At 39.3% G+C, this 18,599-nt stretch overlaps 2 protein-coding genes across 2 annotated transcripts in view; both read left to right on the top strand.

Annotated features, from left to right (window-relative positions):
- LPCAT2 (lysophosphatidylcholine acyltransferase 2) overlaps positions 1-18,599 on the top strand; it is a 34,525-nt gene that overhangs the window by 11,813 nt on the left and 4,113 nt on the right. The window contains exons 5-11 of the mRNA XM_082319198.1: positions 1,685-1,745; positions 2,759-2,817; positions 4,118-4,152; positions 6,507-6,561; positions 9,831-9,913; positions 10,468-10,593; positions 11,740-11,893. Of these exons, the coding sequence (XP_082175324.1) occupies positions 1,685-1,745; positions 2,759-2,817; positions 4,118-4,152; positions 6,507-6,561; positions 9,831-9,913; positions 10,468-10,593; positions 11,740-11,893 (573 nt within the window). The remainder of the gene's footprint in view (positions 1-1,684; positions 1,746-2,758; positions 2,818-4,117; positions 4,153-6,506; positions 6,562-9,830; positions 9,914-10,467; positions 10,594-11,739; positions 11,894-18,599) is intronic.
- On the top strand, positions 13,401-14,189 carry CAPNS2 (calpain small subunit 2; the record flags this gene model as incomplete). Its single annotated transcript, XM_082319190.1, has 1 exon — positions 13,401-14,189. The coding sequence occupies exon 1, from the start codon at positions 13,443-13,445 to the stop codon at positions 14,187-14,189; it is 747 nt and encodes a 248-aa protein (XP_082175316.1). The 5' UTR covers positions 13,401-13,442.

The following is an 18,599-nucleotide window of genomic DNA, read 5'->3' as shown; positions in this document are numbered from 1 at the left end:
ATATTTTTAGAGCCTCCATTATTTTTTTCACTTTGTCAATTATATGGAGGATTTTAAACATGCACATGTCAAAGCTAGGAAGGCTTTTTTTGTAATACTGTGCTTACAAACTACACTGATGCCTATGATTTGCTAAACTGTTATGGATGAAGTGATTCCAACAAAGCCCTGGTAGACCTAATCTTTGCTGAAAACAGCATGGGGAGGAAGGGGGAATTGGCTTCACACCAATTCTGCACTTGGGCTAGAAACTAGATCTATATTACAGCATAAATAGTCTATGAGTCAGGTAATCTGGGAATCTCCAAGACTGAGTCACCGCAGTACTACTTAGAGGGTCACTGGGTGATTCCTAGTGCTGTGCCATGGCCACACCTTCCTCCTACTATTTTTTTTTTTTTTTTTTTGGAGAAACTTGACCACGAGGTGATGTCTGTCGTGTTCTCTTCAGAGTGCCTGGGCTGCATTCTCTCAGCACAACAGAAAAGAAGGAGTAGCTGGATTCCCCATTCCCTCCGCCTAAAACCAAAACACAACAGGCTGGGCAGCACTTGTGCTTATTAATAGCATGAGGTTCTGATTAGTGCTTCTCCCAGCCCTGTACCAAAACAAAGGGGAAGGAGGCAATGATTACTTACTCTTTGGTCAGTCACTAATATGTTTTCTGGGGCTTATGGCATATGCTGAAGCAAAAACATACCCATTTTTGTGTCCATAGCACCAGTGAACAATTTCTGATTACAGACACATAGTCAAGGACTAACTGTAACTCGGAATGTGCAGCTGTGTCTATCGTACTTTAGAACAGCCTCTGTCTCTTGGGTATAACCTAATGATGCCCTCTTTCATCTAGCCTTGGCCTGTTCATTTGGACTGAAGTGGGAGCACACCTTGAACGCTCTTGATCCAGACCAGTTCTTCTGCTGAGTTTTTTTTGGAATGCTGCTTATGATCCTGTAGTGATACGGGAAACATAAAGCTTCCTTGTATTCCACAGGGAGCTGGATTTGGTGTGTCACACTGCAGCTCACTGCGCATCTAATCTAGTATCTCTCAGACACTAGTTCAGAAACCTGGGTACTTGGTGTGTCTGAGTCACTCAGGTTCAGAGGCTGTGTAGTGGTGTGTAATGCCTTCAGAGCTCTGCATCACAGAGGCACATAGTCTCTCTGCCTTTTGCTGCTCCCCCTCAAGCTGTGATCTTCTCATCACAGCTGGCATCTCAACTCATGTTGATAGCATCTGTGCCTGTAAAGGCTCCAGTACCTCACGCACTTCATGTCAGCCCAGACTCTTGATGTTTATACACCCAGCAGTTCAGTAAGGAGCTGCCAGCAGAGGAACAGTTCGCATATCATTACCAACATTGAACATTTCAACTGAAACGTTGAAACCCTTTTGTACCGTATTTCTGAACTGATAAAGGCCTTTCCCCACAACTCCTCTCTTACAAAGCATTTGTTTCCAAATCAAGACAGATCAGGTTAACAGGTTAATATTACTGTGAGCATCCTTCACTTATTTGTGCATTTCCTTTTGAAACAGTAATGGTGTTCTTGTGATGCAGTGTAACATGTCACAGAGCTTGCATAAAAAGTCAGGCTTTATGTAACTGATGCTGAAGTATAATCTTTTTATGAAATGTGTGTGTGTATATATGTATTTCTTTCTCTTTAAATCCAAGATACTGATTTTCCCAGAAGGCACCTGCACAAACCGTTCTTGCCTGATCACATTTAAACAAGGTGAGAGATTTTTGTCGCAGCGTTGTTGGAAAATAATGTGTGAAATATTAATTTGGTAGTTCTAGTAAGGCCTATACTTCTGCAGGTACATTATCCACAACAGCACTGTAGTAATGTCTTACATCATTAAAGTTTCAGTGGCATTAACCCCACTGTTTTATACTAGCCAGTTTACTTTTCTGTTTTTTTCGTATTTTGTAGGATGCAAAATACCTATGATGTATACAGTTGGTTGGTTGGGTTCTTTTCTGGGTACAGTTTTCGTCTAATTTATTTACCCAGAGACTTGACTGTGATTATTATGAGATGAACTACCAAAATACATGCTACTTATGATGTTCTTTTAGCTCAACTTACAGTTGTGCCATCTGAGATTCCTGTATATTTTGCCATGCAAGACTTAGCAACCAAGTTATGAAATCTCTTTGTGTAGTGCTTAGCAGGAGAGGCCAATAGATTATTTTTAACACTGATAGCATCACTGATCATTAGATTGTTGTGTTGCACTTTAGTTAAAGCCATGTTGCTCTCCTTTCTTACTGTTGTACAGTGTTTTGGGTAGCAAAGTTACAAAACCAGTACTACATGCTCAGATCCGTATCACTTATGAAGATGATCAGAACAGAGGAGGGTTCAGGAAATGCTCAATAGCCTTGTGAGCATCTAATCCTTTGAAATGAATGCCAATCAATGGGGAGATAATACACAGAAAATGAGTTTGAACGGTCCAGGAATCTTAGGCAGATTTCTCCTTGAAATAGAGACTGACCCTTTTCTGTCCTGACATCTTGCTAGTTGCGCTGCTGATTTAAAAGAACACAAAACCAAAAAACCAAACCCTGCCCAAAAAAAAACCCAAACCAAAAAAGTCACAACAAACAGAACACTTCCCATTCTTCTCGCCTGTCTAAAAATTTCTCCTTCCAGATGCCATGTCTTACATGAATCACTTAAAACTCCCAGCTGCTGTACTAAGCTTAGTCTTAACAATCAATTCTAATTTGTGGTTGCAGGTGCCTTTGTTCCAGGAGTCCCTGTACAACCTGTGTTGCTCCGATACCCCAACAAGCTGGTAAACAGAAAATTCCTCTATCACTAACTAGTAATATGGAAGTCAAAATCCTGAGTTAAATGGTACCTACAGTAAATATTTTGCATTGTAACTGAAGAATCTGTTGTCCTGAGCTTTAGATTTGGAGAGCTCCTGGAAGCAGCCGGTCCACAGGTGTCACCAGGGTGTAGTTGCTATTCTGATTGTGAAAAACTTACTGCTGGGCTTCTTAGCTATAGTTAAAGTAAGAGGGAGCACGGGGAAGTGTTGCAGCGGAAGTTAGAAACTTCCTGCAAAGCCACAGAGCCTGTACATTGAAGTCTAAAATTCACACAACTTCCCTACTAGTCATCATTTTTTGTTAAGCTCAAAATACTCTTACCGCAAAGGGGCTTGCAAAGTTTCTCAACAAAAGCAAAGCCGAGTCATTCAGTACCTCCAACACCGCCTCCTTCAGGCACCTCAGGAGGGCAGCATCGCAGACGGTTCTTTTCATGCAACTTTCCCTTGTTCTGCCAGGTAAATGTTTACACTTTCTGCCAAGTATCAGGGTACAGACCTATGGCTCTGCTTCACTGACAGGTGTAATGCTGGGGCATGAGTCTAGCAACTTGTTAACTTTTTTTCAGTTATCTGGTCATCCAGCAAATCCAGAAAAGACCAAACTTTTTTCATTCCTAATGATTTTTAAGATGAAAAACAAATGATTGTTGTTGTTATTTACAAAGATTCCTTTGTAAAATCCTTTTACAGATCAATTTCAAAACAGTGAAGTGAACCACTGAAGGGGACTGGTATCGCATTTCACTGATAGGATTTAAGGCTCTGCAGTATACATTGTAAAAATCATATATAGGAAGTAATAAACACAGAATAAGAAAAAAAAAAAACAAAAACAAAGAAAAAAAGGCAAAGAAAAAGCATGATAGATTACCTACACAGAAATGTCCTTAAAAACTAAATCAAACATATTTATGAGGGTGCCTTTCTAAAGGGACTGGTGAAGTCCTCTGGAAAAGTCTTATTAGATTATTTTTTTCCTACTTCTGTTTGGATCAGAATGAATGATTTAAAATATCTAAGTAACTATATAAATTTTATTCCCAATTGTTGATATTATCAAAAGTCTGCTGTGCTTATTTCCAGATTTTTAAGGCAAGGAATCCTAGTCACCCTGACACCTTTATTTATTTTCACTACAGGACTATAAAACCATCATCTGCTTTTACTAAACTTGTGCCTGTTTTATATTTTAACCTATCTGCTCTCTAACTTTCATCTAGCTTTGTCATACATTTCTGTGTTTTATTCTTTTCCTTAGGATACTGTGACCTGGACATGGCAGGGCTATTCATTGTAAGTTTCTTAATCCTACTGAAAATTACACATGGAATTTCCGCCCCCCCCCCCCCCGTTGCTAAAGTCTGCCAAACAGATTCAGCTAAGCCAAGATGCATGTTCTAGATCTGTTTTTATGAGGGGGAAATACTTGGGGATAATGCTGTCATGTAGTAGATTTCATATCTGAATGGCTAGGGAAGAGGTTTGCAAATGGGGAAGCATTATTCCCAGCTCTGCCACCGTTTTGTTTAATTTTCTCCTATGTTTTGCACGTTACACCAGAGCAAAAGAAAGACTTGAAATTCTTTTTCTTTGGGGAACAATCATAGTCATCAAAACCCATAGATGTTTACCGTTTCCTACATGGTATACAAACAAGAAAAAATAGATGTTATTTTATCCTCCCTGTTTATTCATCCATCCATCTCATTTAAAGAGTCATATGAGAGTAAATGAAGAAGATGGGCAAAACTGGTATTAATTTTCCCCATCTTTCCCCATTCTAACATGTAGGATTCTTCTTTAGATTTTTATTTTGCCTGACTCAACAAAAGCAATTGTCTTGAGATCCCAGCGAAGAGGCTATATATATAGTATCTGACACTGAAATAATGAAAAATTATTTTAATGAAAAATATTTTTCCATTTAGGCAATGGATCTCTGTTTAAATCTCAACATAGGTGGCCTTCTAATATGCTAAAATATTTTATTAAAGTATTAAAAAACCTTTATAGCTGCACTGAAAATACTTTTCACACTTTTCACTTACAAACATTCATTAAAACGTGGGTTTGCCGAATCCATATACCACATTTTCATGTGGAATATGGAGTGTATGCAAGTACAGTAGTACTGATTTACTAAGTGACTAAAATTTTTAAGGCAACTGATTTTGAAACATGTCTCAACTAGTAGAGCAGATCATAAGCGCCTTTTAAGCTATCATTAGTTAATCCCAGCACCTGCACGCTTGTGGAATGGACATTATGAAAGCTGAGCTAGATGAAAATGTCCATCTCATTTAGTTTCCCAAGAATTTTTTGCTGCTATTATTATTATTGCTATTACAGTTATCAGCATACTGAGAGTAATGAATATTGCAAATTCAGTAGCATACTGGAGAATCCCTATGAAGGATTTATGTTGGAAGATTGAAAAGAAGCTATGTTTTCGGTTATGAGAGATGGTGTAGGAATAGTAGTAGTAGGTGTAGAAATAGGTGAAGAAAGAAATGAAATCAGAGGCATCCCTGTGGAGGGGGCTGCCCATTCACTAAAAATTGAGAACTGCTCTAAGCCTGGTGGCTGGATGATGAAGGCTCAAATCGAAACCTGGGAGAAGATGAAAGGAACGGGAGAGGAACATCCCCCCTGCAAACCCGCAGATCACAAAATGCAGAACTGTCACACTCCTTGTAAAACTTCCTGGACACTGCGGCCAGGAGGGGACAGTACCAGTCTGCTGCTCAGAAACCTCCTAACCCAGTTTCTGCTTTCACTTGCTACTACTTTTTCTTTTGTGTCTTACTGGGAGGAAAACCTAATGTTATGTGTTAGAGAATCAAGCTTTAAGAATGGATTCCTGCAGAAAGTAGAAAGGATCCCTTAGTCCTTCTCCTGCCTTTTGCTTTTCTCTTTTTTATTTTGTGCAAAACAAGAACAGAAGAAACACTGCTTGAAGGTTTTCTATTATAATTTACCTGATTTAAACTAAAGAGCAAATGTGCATTTCTGCTTAAAAATCACAGTGAAAAGAACAAGTCAGAAGTGGAAGTGATTATGCTTATCCTCTTTTGCAGTTTCTTCCTCCCCCTACCTGTTGATAGTAAAATTTGTGACTTTTTCTAAAAGCACGGAAGGTCCCAAACATACTGACGCTTCATTAACACATTTGTGTACACACTACTATAATTTGCAAAATGGCTAGCGAATACTAACAAATCCCTGCTTCAGTTCTGCAGAAGGAAGTTACTGGTCCCATTTTGCAGATGAGAGAATAAAAGATAAAGCTACTTCTCAGAATCAAAGCTCTTAAAGCTTTAAAATCCAGGATGTATTCACCTCTTTAAAGATAAAGTAACATATGTACATTTTGCTGGCCAAAGAACTGTATAGTATTGTTACTATGCATGACAACAGACACCAAGTTGCCTGCCCAGTGAGCAAGCAGCAGGTACACGCAGAAGTCCTGTAGAAAAAATGTTGAAAGCAACGTTTCAGGGAATTTCACTGCAAGGTACTTAAAAACCTTCCCCAGTGTTGGCTGTGTTTTTGTCAGTGCTTTAAAAAGTTTCATCTACTGACATGCAAATACTTTGTTTTTAAGTAAGTAAAGTGTATTTTTCTTCCTCTTTCTTCCTTGCCTGCAGAAAAGAGCTGTGCGTAATGACACTGTGTCAGCTCTTCACAAGAGTAGAAGTTGAGGTAAGAATTAGAAATATTTTTGTACTAAGATTCAGCAACCAGGGAACTTACACTTCAATATAAATGCATTATTCACATTATTGGTCACTGTTAGTGAACAATAAACAAATGTCTCAGAAACAAGAACAGAATCATGGTGAGTAATATATTTAGATTTGTTGTCCGTATCTGTGTATCACTTAATCTGATGAGTTCCTAAAAGAAAGCTGTCAGAAATGCCTTTATTTTTAAAGCATTGTGAAATCATTGCTAATTATCACTACATGCATTTTACAGATGTTAAAACTAAGAATTATAATATGTTCTGTTAAAGGTAACAACTTCTCTTTTTCCCACCTTCTCATTTCCCTGCTCCCTTCAAAGTATCCTTGTCTTCCTCACAGTCTTCCCAGACTGAACTCTGAAAGGTTTCTGCAACAAAGAGCTTACTTAAGGACTCTAGTACTTGCACTGGGGAGAAAGCTGAGCCTTGTATAATGAACCTGTTCCCTTGATCATTAAAATCAGCTGCACAGCACAAAGACAGATGAATGACAACTGAAACAACATACACACTTCATAGTGTCAGTACACTTAGTCTAACTGCTCCCCATCAAAGAGTCGACATTGGAAGCACAGCAGTGAGGAGCCACATAACTGAGGTGCAATCAGTTTGTTTCAGTGTTGGACTTCATATTCCTTACCAGACCACAAAGGATTGTCAGTGTGGACTAAGTTGGTTTAGGGACCTGAGGAATGGGAGAATTTCAGATAGGTTTTGCTGTTTATTTGCAAAACACAGGATTCAGCAAAGTTGTGCAAAGCTTTGTAAATACAAGCAGTGTTGCTACTACTAACAATTACCAATATGGTCTTTGTTGTGAAACAATGGAATTCATTTTAAGGAAGCCCCTTGTTACTGTGTAGTACGTGCAGTAGACACATATTTATAGAAGGTGTACTAAAGAGGCAGTTATCCCAATGATTTTGTACAGAAGGACATACCTATGTAATTCATATATGTGGGAGCAAGAAATAGTTAACATAGCCCTTCCAGTAGAAGGTTTATTTTCCCCTGCTTCAGAACAGAACTGAAACTTGCCTGTTAGAAAATAAATCTCCTGTTGCAAAAGATGAAACTGAAATATGAAAAAATATGCGGCTTTCACAGCAGCATGTGTCCCCAAAGTGGAACTAATTTCTCAGCATCAATGCAAAAGTCCTTCCATTTCTAAAAAGAAAAGGGGCAGATTTGCCTGGGGAAGGAGGGACTCAGACTACTCCTTTTAGGAGCTGTCCCATACTGTGAGGAAGCAGCCCTTCCATTCCCATCAGTCTTGCGCTGCCTCTACCAACAGTGATGTATTCCTGTAGTCCAAGGGAGTATGTGCATGCGTGTCTAGTCATATTCTAACAAACTGTGGATATCAAAGATTAAACAGTGAACCTGGCAGTCAGTTTTAGGGCTGCAAAAGATACAGCATTTGGCAAATTCTATAAGAAGAGAGACTAGCTCAAAAGCAGATCAGAGAAGTATTTTTGCTACTGAAAGAGCTGTGAAGCATTTTTCTTACGGTACTGGAATTTGACAGGGAAGGTATGCTTACTAGTCTTCACCAGATAAGCAGCTGGGTGTGTGCGAGATCATGCATGCCACCACAGGTGGCCAAGAAATCAAATTCTTCATCTCCAGCTGTGGTTTCTGGCAAATTGGTTTTATGAATAATTGTAGGTGGGTTTTTTGAAGGGGACAGAGGTGTTGTTAAACCTACCAGAAATTCAGGTTGCTGTCTGAGCAAGACCTCAGCCTCAAATGATGTAATGACCACTTTCAAGACCATGACCCATGTTTGCATAGATAAACTTCTCGGAGTTATGACTTCATCTCACCCAGCGATGAGAGAGCTTTCTGTGTCTGTACAGTGTGCCTGTGCTTCCTCGATTTAAGAGTTACGTGACTTCCGAAGGGAAGTTGTGTAAGCAGGGACATATGTCAGACTTGAACAGAGCTGGCAACTGCTTACAGAAGGAATGAAATCTCAAACCATGATGTGAACAGCTGGACCCCTACTGTTCTTACAGGGGAGAAAACTTTTAGCTATAAACAGAAAATTGTTATGGCTATTTGACAGAAAACCAATTCCATAAACTTACTGTTTTTAATCATAAAGAGGCAGCATTCCTTAAACACAAACATAAGAAGGCTGTTTAGAATGAGCTGCATTTATATGGACAGTTACCGCTATATTAGTGCATCACCAGCAACTGCAATATAACTGAAGAAACATATTGACACAGAATTAGTAACTGCGTCTTCCAATGAACCATGAGCAACACCTTATACTTATTCTAGAATTGCTGTATTCTAGGCTTTAAGGGCAAGATCGCAGGGTGGGGAATAGCAGAACTGAAATAAATGATAACCGTAACTGAGAAAAGGCATGGTAAACAGAGCTGCAAGCAGACACTGTAGACTGAGGTAGAAAGAACAAAATACTCTCACACACACACTACTTTGCAAACAAACAGATGCTCACTCATGCCATTCCTCTGTAGTACATTTTTAGTGTAATGCTACTTCAACTTCTTGCATATTAACATTGAATAAATCCTCAACAGTAAATGTGTTGCAGTTTAGATATCTGGGGTGTTTTCTAGGTTTGGGAGGAGAGGGGGTGGTTTTGTTGGGGTTTTGTACTCTCTGCTTGGAGTTCCAAAATTTTACAGTATTTGTATCCAGTTAGTGCTCTACTTACAATACAGAACTAAGATTCCTTAACATTTTTACCATGGAGGAAAAACTTACAGGAAACTTATCGGTCACATGCTGACAGATAAAATTAACAGGTATGAGGTGGGACTGCAATGTGTATTTAAAAACATTATAAATCTGACATAGACTATTCCAGTATATAGCCTCACTTATAAAGGATCTTTGAAAAGGAGTGTACAGTATTTCAGACTCACATTCTTACCAATGTAGCATTTAATTTTCTAACCAAGTATGTATGTATTATACCTTCCTTCTTTGGGGTGTTGATTTTTCATATTACAACAGCTTCTACCAATCTTTAAGAGGCAGGTTTGGACCAAATCTTATTTGTGTGGCTAGGGCAGAAGAGCCTGAGTGGTTTCTAAGGTGGCTGAGACCTCTAGTGTCCAGTTCCTTCATTGCATGGCTGATTTTTTTTCCTGCTGTTTTTCCCCCTTTCCAAACAATAACAAGAAATTATCCATGTTGCTAATAAAGTGGTGACTATTCAATTGATTTGATAACTCATCTCTTTCAGTTTCTGCCTGTTCATGTTCCTACTGAGGAAGAAAAGAACGATCCCATTCTTTTTGCCAACAGAGTCCGGCAAACCATGGCAACGTATGTAACCAGTCATGAATAAAATCTTTGATAACTATTCTTTTATATCCAGCAATTCCATATATATTCTAGCCATAAAGTACAATTTAGTCAAGTCCCAGGTACTATATATAGGAATTGCTGTAGATTTTCACTAAGAGGCGTCAAATTCATACACTAAAACACCCTGTTTGTTTTTACGTGGAGCATAAAGGAGGTTGTCTTACATTGGAACATAGTACCTTCAATTCACGGGAAGCTGGAATAAATTGCTCCATTATTTGTTTGGCAAGAATAAGTGGATGGTTTGTTCTCCAACGTTACTGGGCTGCATTTACAAGACTGTAAATCTTAAAACATCATGATGCTGCCATAATGTAGTTTCACAGTATGGTTTCACAGTTTCATAAAATGGTATGTATTGCTTTATCCTACTTGCAGCAGTGCAAGAATGAATTATCATTTGTTTTGTATTAAAGCATTAAAGCCAAACTGAGACAGAGAAGGGAAACAGTCAACTAGAAGTAATTTTAATGTAAGAAATTGATTTTTCTTTTTCCTTAATTTTGTTTCAGTGCTTTGAATGTGCCAGTCACTGATCACACTTTTGAAGATTGCAGACTGATGATTTCAGCAGGACAACTGACTTTACCCATGGAAGCTGGCCTGGTGGAGTTCACCAAAATTAGCAAGAAACTCAAGTAAGGGAAGTTTAGCTGTTGGTAGCATAATTACTGCAGCGCTGCAGGTGCTGATGGCCATCTAGAAAGGGATACATTACCTGACAACTGACTTGGCCATGCATAATATAGTATATTTATGTATACAACTTACATGCATAAACTACATGGAAACCGGAGATGAGGAAAATCCCAGTGAGAACTAATCCCAAATAATTTCTGTGGGCAGTGTTACAAGAGGAAAAATGCATTTTTCTAATCTTTTATGGATTTATCTCACCAAAAGGTGAGGAAAGTAGAGCAGTACCTATTTTAGGCACTTGATGGTAATCTTGGTGCCCAATTTAAATTGCTTTTATGGAGATGCACAGGCAGCGTGTAGTAGGAAGTAAAAAACCTTCTTTCCAGCCTAAGACTTCAGCCAGTGGCTTACTGTTCTTAGTTGTACTGTGCAGCCATGTTTCCCTAGTGGTGTTGACTTCTTCTGTCTGGATACAGTGGAATTTGAGGACAGAACCACTTAACCACACAGTAACTCCATCAAATAACCTGGCGTGGCTGTGGTCAAATCTAAAGTATGCGCGCATTGAGTCTTGACTTATTACATATTTGCTATTTATCCATTTATAGAACTCTGTCTGGAATAATCTTCAATAGTTACATGGCAATCGTAATTATTCTTACTGAGATGCAGTGGTGTATTTCTGCAGAGAGATCAGATACTTCTCAGGCCGTAGTGATACTAGAGTTTGGGTAGAAAGTTAGCTAATAGAGCTGAGATCCATTTCCTTCTTTTAAGGAAATATTCACCCTAGAGCATGATGCAGCAAAATAATGCTGCACCTGAATTTATGGTAATGAAAAGCTCTCTGCTAGACTAGCCTAGTAGCTGGACAGATGATTCTAGGTTTGGGAAGTTACTCTGAGGAAGTCTGATATACCTAAGCATAGAACTGTCTGCTTTTAATATTTATAACCAGGGGGAGCAGTCCTTAATTGGTGATTTCATATAAAATATCAGGTTGGAAGTACAGCATTTCTAATGCTGTACACACATGCTCTGTTTGGCTATTTTTCATTGTTGAACACTGTAATAACTCCTACTGAAATTCCATCTGTCCAAGATCTGCTGTATAGAAATATCTCCTCTCCCTCATGTTTGCATAGCCTAAAATGGAATCATGTCAGAGAGCAGTTGGATACCTTTGCTGCTATTGCAAGTGCTTCCAAAGGGGGAAGAATTGGAATTGATGAGTTTGCGGAGTACTTGAAGCTGCCTATTTCAGATGTCCTCAAAGAGCTGTTTCTACTCTTTGACAGGGTGAGTAGTTGATTAACTGACTTGTTGACAAGGTTTTGTTAAAAATCACATACCAAAAGGATATTTAATTCATTATGTCCAGCTTAGTAAATGCTTCTTGGTTAGCAATTCCTGTAGGCAAGATAGGTGACTCTTACAGTTTCCTTCTTAAGTTTCCATGGAAGAAGGTTGGTCAGTTTGTAGCTTGTGAGATGACAGCCTTCTCTTGGACCAACTTGCTGCACCACCATCAAATGATAATCTTCATGCTGGTAATGGCTGAATATCTCCTTTTGCCTACCCCAGATTTTGAGCTTATGTACACTCTGACAGCTTAATTAACTGATGTACTTGTAAGTAGATAATTTAAGGCAGATCGAAGCTGACCAGAGTGTATGTTCCTGCTGTGTTTGTGAAGGGTGCTATTAGACATTGTAAGGACTCTTGCCGATCTCCAGCCATAAAGGCGGCTATCTGTTAATGTGATCATTTAGGCTTTCCTCCATAGTCAGTGGTGATCTCTCTCATTTTCTACTTCTCTCTGAAGATGAGGAAAATTGCTCTGTGGATGAACCCCTCTGACTATACCAGAAGCATCAGTGACTAGAGTGTAGCATAGAATTCATCTTACTTCTAGGCATCCATTATGTGCTGCAGTGCAAGCAGCATGTTGTACTGCAAGGGCTTATGTACTGGAGTTTGTTTCTTATCTTAGGAGCTCTCCCAGCTCAGCATCACTCTTCCTGATCAAGTTAGCTTTAGCAGTACACCTGTCCTTGGGAGGTCATTGCGTTGTATATGCCAGTTAAAACTGTTTCAGGATTTTTGCAGATAAAAAGGTTTTACCAGCTCTAAAATAGAGAAGAGTCAAATGTATTTCCCTAATTGCTGAATGCATTGAAGCTCTAGCAGAGCTAGGTACTCATCCTTGCTTCATTCTTGCCTCTCCATCTTGGACCATTGGCTCCTATGAACATGTACTCTGAGGCCTGAAGCACAGTACATACAATACAAATATGGTGTGGCAACTAAAATAATTAAGGGCAATCATGGCTCCTTTCACTCTCCCTGTCTGGCACAACAGCGTCAGTGACTAGAATTAGCAATTATAGCTCAATTCGCTAAAAAGCTGAAGGCATAAAAGTTTGCAAGAACAGACAAGACACTAGTAAGCTTTTGCTGCATTCATCTTTAAGGAGACCAGCTTAATCGAGGAACAGTCACACTGATGTGGCAGGGCTCTTTTCAAATTGCTTCAATTATGAGCACAGGTATTTTGAGACTTCTGCTCTGTGGCTTTCAGCCTCATCATTTTTTTTTTTTTTCTAAAAAGATTCCTCAAATCACATAAAGCTAATTATGCAGAGAAGAAAAAAAAAAAAATAGAGGCGTATCAACAACTGACAGAAACTACTGAGACCTGAGATAACTCTGGCAGCCGGAGACATGCACAGACATGAAGTCTAAGCACGCAGATAAAGCTGTGTTTTGCCCAGGCTCAGACGCAGTACGGCTTTGGAGAGTTACAGAAGCACTGGATCTGAGTGGCTCCCTTGAAAAAATCTTTGCAATGTTCCTTGCTAAAGCTTTGCTGAGTGGAGGAAGCGGTAGTGGTCGTGGACAGAGCCTTGCACGTGGCCTTGGAGGTCTCCGAACAGGAGGCGGACATGGAGGAAATCTTGCAGGACTTGTTGGAGGTCTTATCAACCTTATAAGTGAAGCAGCAGCTCAGTATAATCCAGAGCCACCTCCACCTCCTCACAATCATTTTACGAATGTGGAAGCTTATGAGAGTGAGGAGATCAGGCAGTTTCGTCGCCTTTTTGTCCAGCTGGCTGGAGATGATATGGAAGTGTGTGCCACAGAGCTAAGGGACATCCTGAACAAAGTCGTTTCCAGACATCAAGACTTGAAGACAGATGGCTTCAGCTTAGACACGTGCCGTAGCATGGTCGCTGTCATGGACAGTGATACAAATGGCAAACTGGGCTTTGAAGAGTTTAAGTATCTGTGGAACAACATCAAGAAATGGCAATGTGTATACAAGCAGCATGATACCGATCAGTCAGGCACTGTTGGGAGAGCTCAGCTGCCAGATGCCTTGAAGGCTGCAGGGTTCCACCTGAACGAACAACTCAGCCAGGTAATCGTGCGCAGGTATGCTGACGAGGACGGTAGCATGGATTTCAACAACTTCATTAGCTGCTTGGTACGACTGGACAGCATGTTCCGGGCCTTCAAGTCCCTGGACCGAGATGGAGATGGGCAGATCAAAATGACCATTGAAGACTGGCTGCAGCTGACCATGTATTCCTGAAGGCATAGCAGAGAAGAAGCAGCTTCGTCTGGAAGAAATACATGGAAGACTACAATCCTGTACTGTAGAACTGTAGTCTTTTCCTTGTTTTAAGGCAGATGTAGCTAGTGATAGACAGCTCAGCTTAAAGTGTTGCGATTCCTCTTGTGCATGCATTAGTCTGCTTTTCTGAAGGGTTTGTATAAGCTGTCAGTTGGACAGCTGCATAAGTCTGTCTCAGAAAACTATCTCTAGTCTCTGAAGGAATATGTTGAAGGATCAAAGCTTAGTTATTTCTTCACATAAAGTGGCTTGTCTATAACTATTATATAAAAAGCTCATAAGTTTGGTGTTGCTGTGTGATGTTACTGGCCCCATTTGTCAGCATTCACTAAGCTGGAATAAAGCTCTGCTTGCCTGAAGGCAATCACTAGTAAAGAGAGTTGTGCAGTTATTTCTAACAAGGGGAAAAACATGAGAGTTGCAATAAGTATAATGATCAATGAATTTACATAATCATATTTCATTTCCTTCCTACATCTGCTTTTTCATGCTTGTCTGCTGAAGCAAAACCTGAGCGGTATTGTCAGTTCTACCTTCTGGCCAGGACAAAATTGAAGACTTCTATAAGGCTACTTTTACAACCTTTTTCTCCTTCCTACAATCCTATTAACTAGTCTTTTCTCTCTTTCCTTGAAGCCTTATCATAATTATAATGAAAACAACTTAAAATACTACATTTATATTTAGAGAAGCTTGCTGTAATAATGCGGTCACATAGCAGCCAGCCAGCCAAAATCAACCTCTGGCTATCGGAGCTAAATTTTATCAGGGTGCAGCATCCCACTCAGGCTAGTTACGCAGTTCTGTAACAGATGTCAATTTTTGAGTAAAAGAAAAAGAAATAACGTGAACTCTCAAAGGTACATTGCTTTGAATTAAGAATTGCATAGTTGATGAAAACAGCTCTTGCGCTGCAATGTAACAAGGCAGATTTCTCAGCAGGGCTCTGCTGCTTTAAAAGAAAATTGTCTAGGGTGTGTACTAGCTGACTGGAATGTGAAAGGATGAGCAGAGTAGCCCAGCCTGCGCCCTACAGATGTAAGAGTCCACATGCCCCTGCCGCTCCCCAGGGAGACATCAGTGACTAATTGAGAAATACCACACAATACCTGCAGGGCGTCTGAATACTAATGGAGTACTGTGGTTTGGTTTTGTTTCTAAATTTCCATAGCTTTGATTTCTAAATCTTGCAGTTACACTTGGCAGATAGTATTTTCCAAACTGATGAAATCTCCTCCCTGGTATACTTGCAGAAGCCTTTTACTTGCAACTTAGGAAAAAGTAACTTACAACTTTTGCCCAGGCTTTTTTCCTCCTGCACTTTGTTTAGTACCAAACTGGGTGACAGAACCAGTAAAAATATGTGTATTGGCCCAAATTGTGATGAAAGAGGTCAATTCCTTCCTCATGGCATTTACCCCCCTGCCAGTTATTCAATGGAAAAGCACAAAGTGCTCCACAGTGGCATTTGGGCTCTGAGTAATAGAAAACTGAGCACAAGGGAAAGAGTGATAGATACCTCTAGGTGAGCACCATCCTACCAGGTTTGTTTCAGAATTTCCCTCTCTGACTAGTTAGAACTTGCATATAGCAACAGGCAGTGGAAATTTTGGAGTTACACCCATAGCCTCTTAGGTGGTGAGCCCGGATATGAACACGAGAGGTGCATCTGCAGTTCCTCCTCAAATGGTCCAGTTGTAGCTTCTCTGTGGTAGCCCTGGAAGTGACGCTGGGTTTACTTAGCTAATCAGAACAGGAATGACTAGCGCATACACATACACACGCTTCATTTTTCCTGTTGCCTTACATGGTGATAAAAAAGTTTTGGCGCAGCAGTACTTTAAACTTTATTGACTGCATCTGTCTTGCAGAGAGCTTTGCCAACTGCGTAAAGCTAACTGATTATCTAGCCCTCATCTCCTTGTGCCACTCTAAACGGAGACTATTCATGACAATGCACATTTTGTTTCCCAAAGTGTAAGATTTACTGTATTATATAAAAAACCCAACAACAAAACCCTGGTTACCATAGCATGCTATAGTGAAAATAGTAGAAGAAAACTAGTTACCTTAAAAAAAACAAGGATTGTTGAGGTTACATTACATTTTAGTTATTTTGTGTAACATAAATACAAATATATAAATATTGATGTTCTACTTTGCTATTTAGAGAATTGGAGCTCAGCTCACATGTTGCTTCCTTAAAATATTCGTGGGTGCACAGGCTGCAAGCACAGCTAGATATGCATAGAAAGACTATTGCAAGTGCTTGTTTGCAGTGGTGCTACACGAGCACTGAAGGTTTTCCTGCATTTTCAGTTTAACTCCCATCTCTTTTTCCAAGCAACAACCCTATCATTTCTCCTTAACCAAAATGCCAGAGCATTTGGAAGTTAGCCAGCATCCTGGGGTTTAGCAGAAGTAGTCACAACATGATCTTGCAAGTATAGCAAGTTTATTTCCTACTCAGATGGCTGGCGTTCTGCGTATCAGATTGCACTCAGTTTTGATTACTGGGTTTTAGCACTTTAATGGAAGTAATATGACCCTTGTTAGCTCTTGACGTTTTTCCATGTGCAGCCAAAGCTGTGTTAACTGATTTCAGAAGTTGTTTTTTAATGAGACTATTTTATTTAAAGTTTACTTCCCAATTCTTTTCCTGTGATACTTATTCTTAACTTTAAAAACAAATTTAAAATATATTCTAATGGCATCAAACAATCCTTCGCCAAGAATACAGTCTATAAAACTGTCCAAAAATAATATTCCATTGAACTTTGAACAATTATTATCTACACTCTTGCTTCAGTTGTTTTAAGAGTTTAGGTTTGTAATGATACATTTTAAAGTTAGATCTATTATTGTCATGAGAACTATCATGTAGCCAAAACATTTACAGTCAAACTCTGCAGCACGAGAGCACAGATTTGTAAATAAAATAGCATTTATGAGAACATTGTCTTTTTCTAATGATTAAAAACTGTCAAAAGTTATATCCCTTAGACACACATGAAAGTAACTTAAAGACTATTCATATTTTTGCTAAAAAGTTTCCTTAAAATTCACAGGCCTTTTAAGTGCAAGATGTTCAAAGGTTGCATGTCTTCTTCAAAAAAGATTGGTTAGACCATCAATATAAAGAAAATAACAGTTGTCTGTGCAAAACAGTCCTGAACTGGTTTTGAAGGCTAAATAAAATTATATCTTAGCAGTTTTAAATCCTGTCAAATATGTAGCTTGATAAAGAAAAGTTAGTGCTGAATCCATTATTACATATATTTTATTAATCAAGGACTATCTTAAGACCTAAATTCAGAAACAGAAATCCCTATTTCATAGAACCCAAGATTTTCAAAGCGCTCTACAGAGGAGCCTTAGCGTTTCTCCACTGGCAAGCTCCGTATTCCACTATTCAGCAGCAGAAGGCCAAGAACAGAAAGGTTAAGGTTGGTATGCTCAAGTGGGCATTAGGAGTTGGTAGGAGAGCCAGAAATAGAATCTGGATCTGGCTGTTCACTACAGATTTACCCAGGAGACCAGCTCTCTCTTGCTTGGCTGAAAAAGTTTTGTGCTGTCCTCAGACTTAAGGAGTCCACTTTTCTAAAAATCTTTTTCTTCTTGAAATGTACAACACATTATCCACAAAAGGAACTCATTTACACTTTTGTTTGCTTTTAAAATGTTTTTGATGAATGCCCTTATTGTGAATGTTCCAAACTATGAGCTACTAGTCATCTCTACTATGCGTTCATTAACTACTCTGTGTCCCTTCACCTAACGCTTATATATGGCTTCTTCCCCAGACTGGATGTTTCCCAAAACCCTCAAGAAACTTTCGGTGTGGTCAAAGAACACTACTGACTTAAGCATATATTTCAACAGGCATCTGCCATTTTCCCTATCTGCAAATATAATGCAGCTTACATAGAATTAATCACGAATCCCATCAAAGCAAGCTTCAAATGTCCTGCTGATGTAGCTTTGTAGATAACACATTGAAATGTTCGTTCAGATCAAAACTGGAATTATCAGAGAGGCTGTTACAATGAATTCGTTGCATTTCTGGCTTAAAAGGTAGGACAATGTATTGGCTTCAAAATACCATGTAGGGCAATGCATTTGCTTCAAAGAAGGGCTTAAGATAGACCATGTAGCTTTACTACATCATCAGGCTGTACTTTCACTGGCATATACTTTATCGCTGAAGGTTCTTAGGAAGAATTAACTCAAGGCAACAGCCTCACTGTTGGCCTGTTTATTCTAGGATGTTGCATTCGTCTTTGAACTTTAGCAAGTGCCAGTACTACATGAACTGTTACAGTTACCTTAAACACATGTATTCCAATTCTTGTTAGAGGCTTCTGAGAG

The sequence above is a fragment of the Platalea leucorodia genome (genome assembly GCF_965183815.1).
Source record: "Platalea leucorodia genome assembly, chromosome: 8".
NCBI lineage: Eukaryota > Metazoa > Chordata > Aves > Pelecaniformes > Threskiornithidae > Platalea > Platalea leucorodia.
This window is presented reverse-complemented; position numbering and strand designations above follow the sequence as displayed.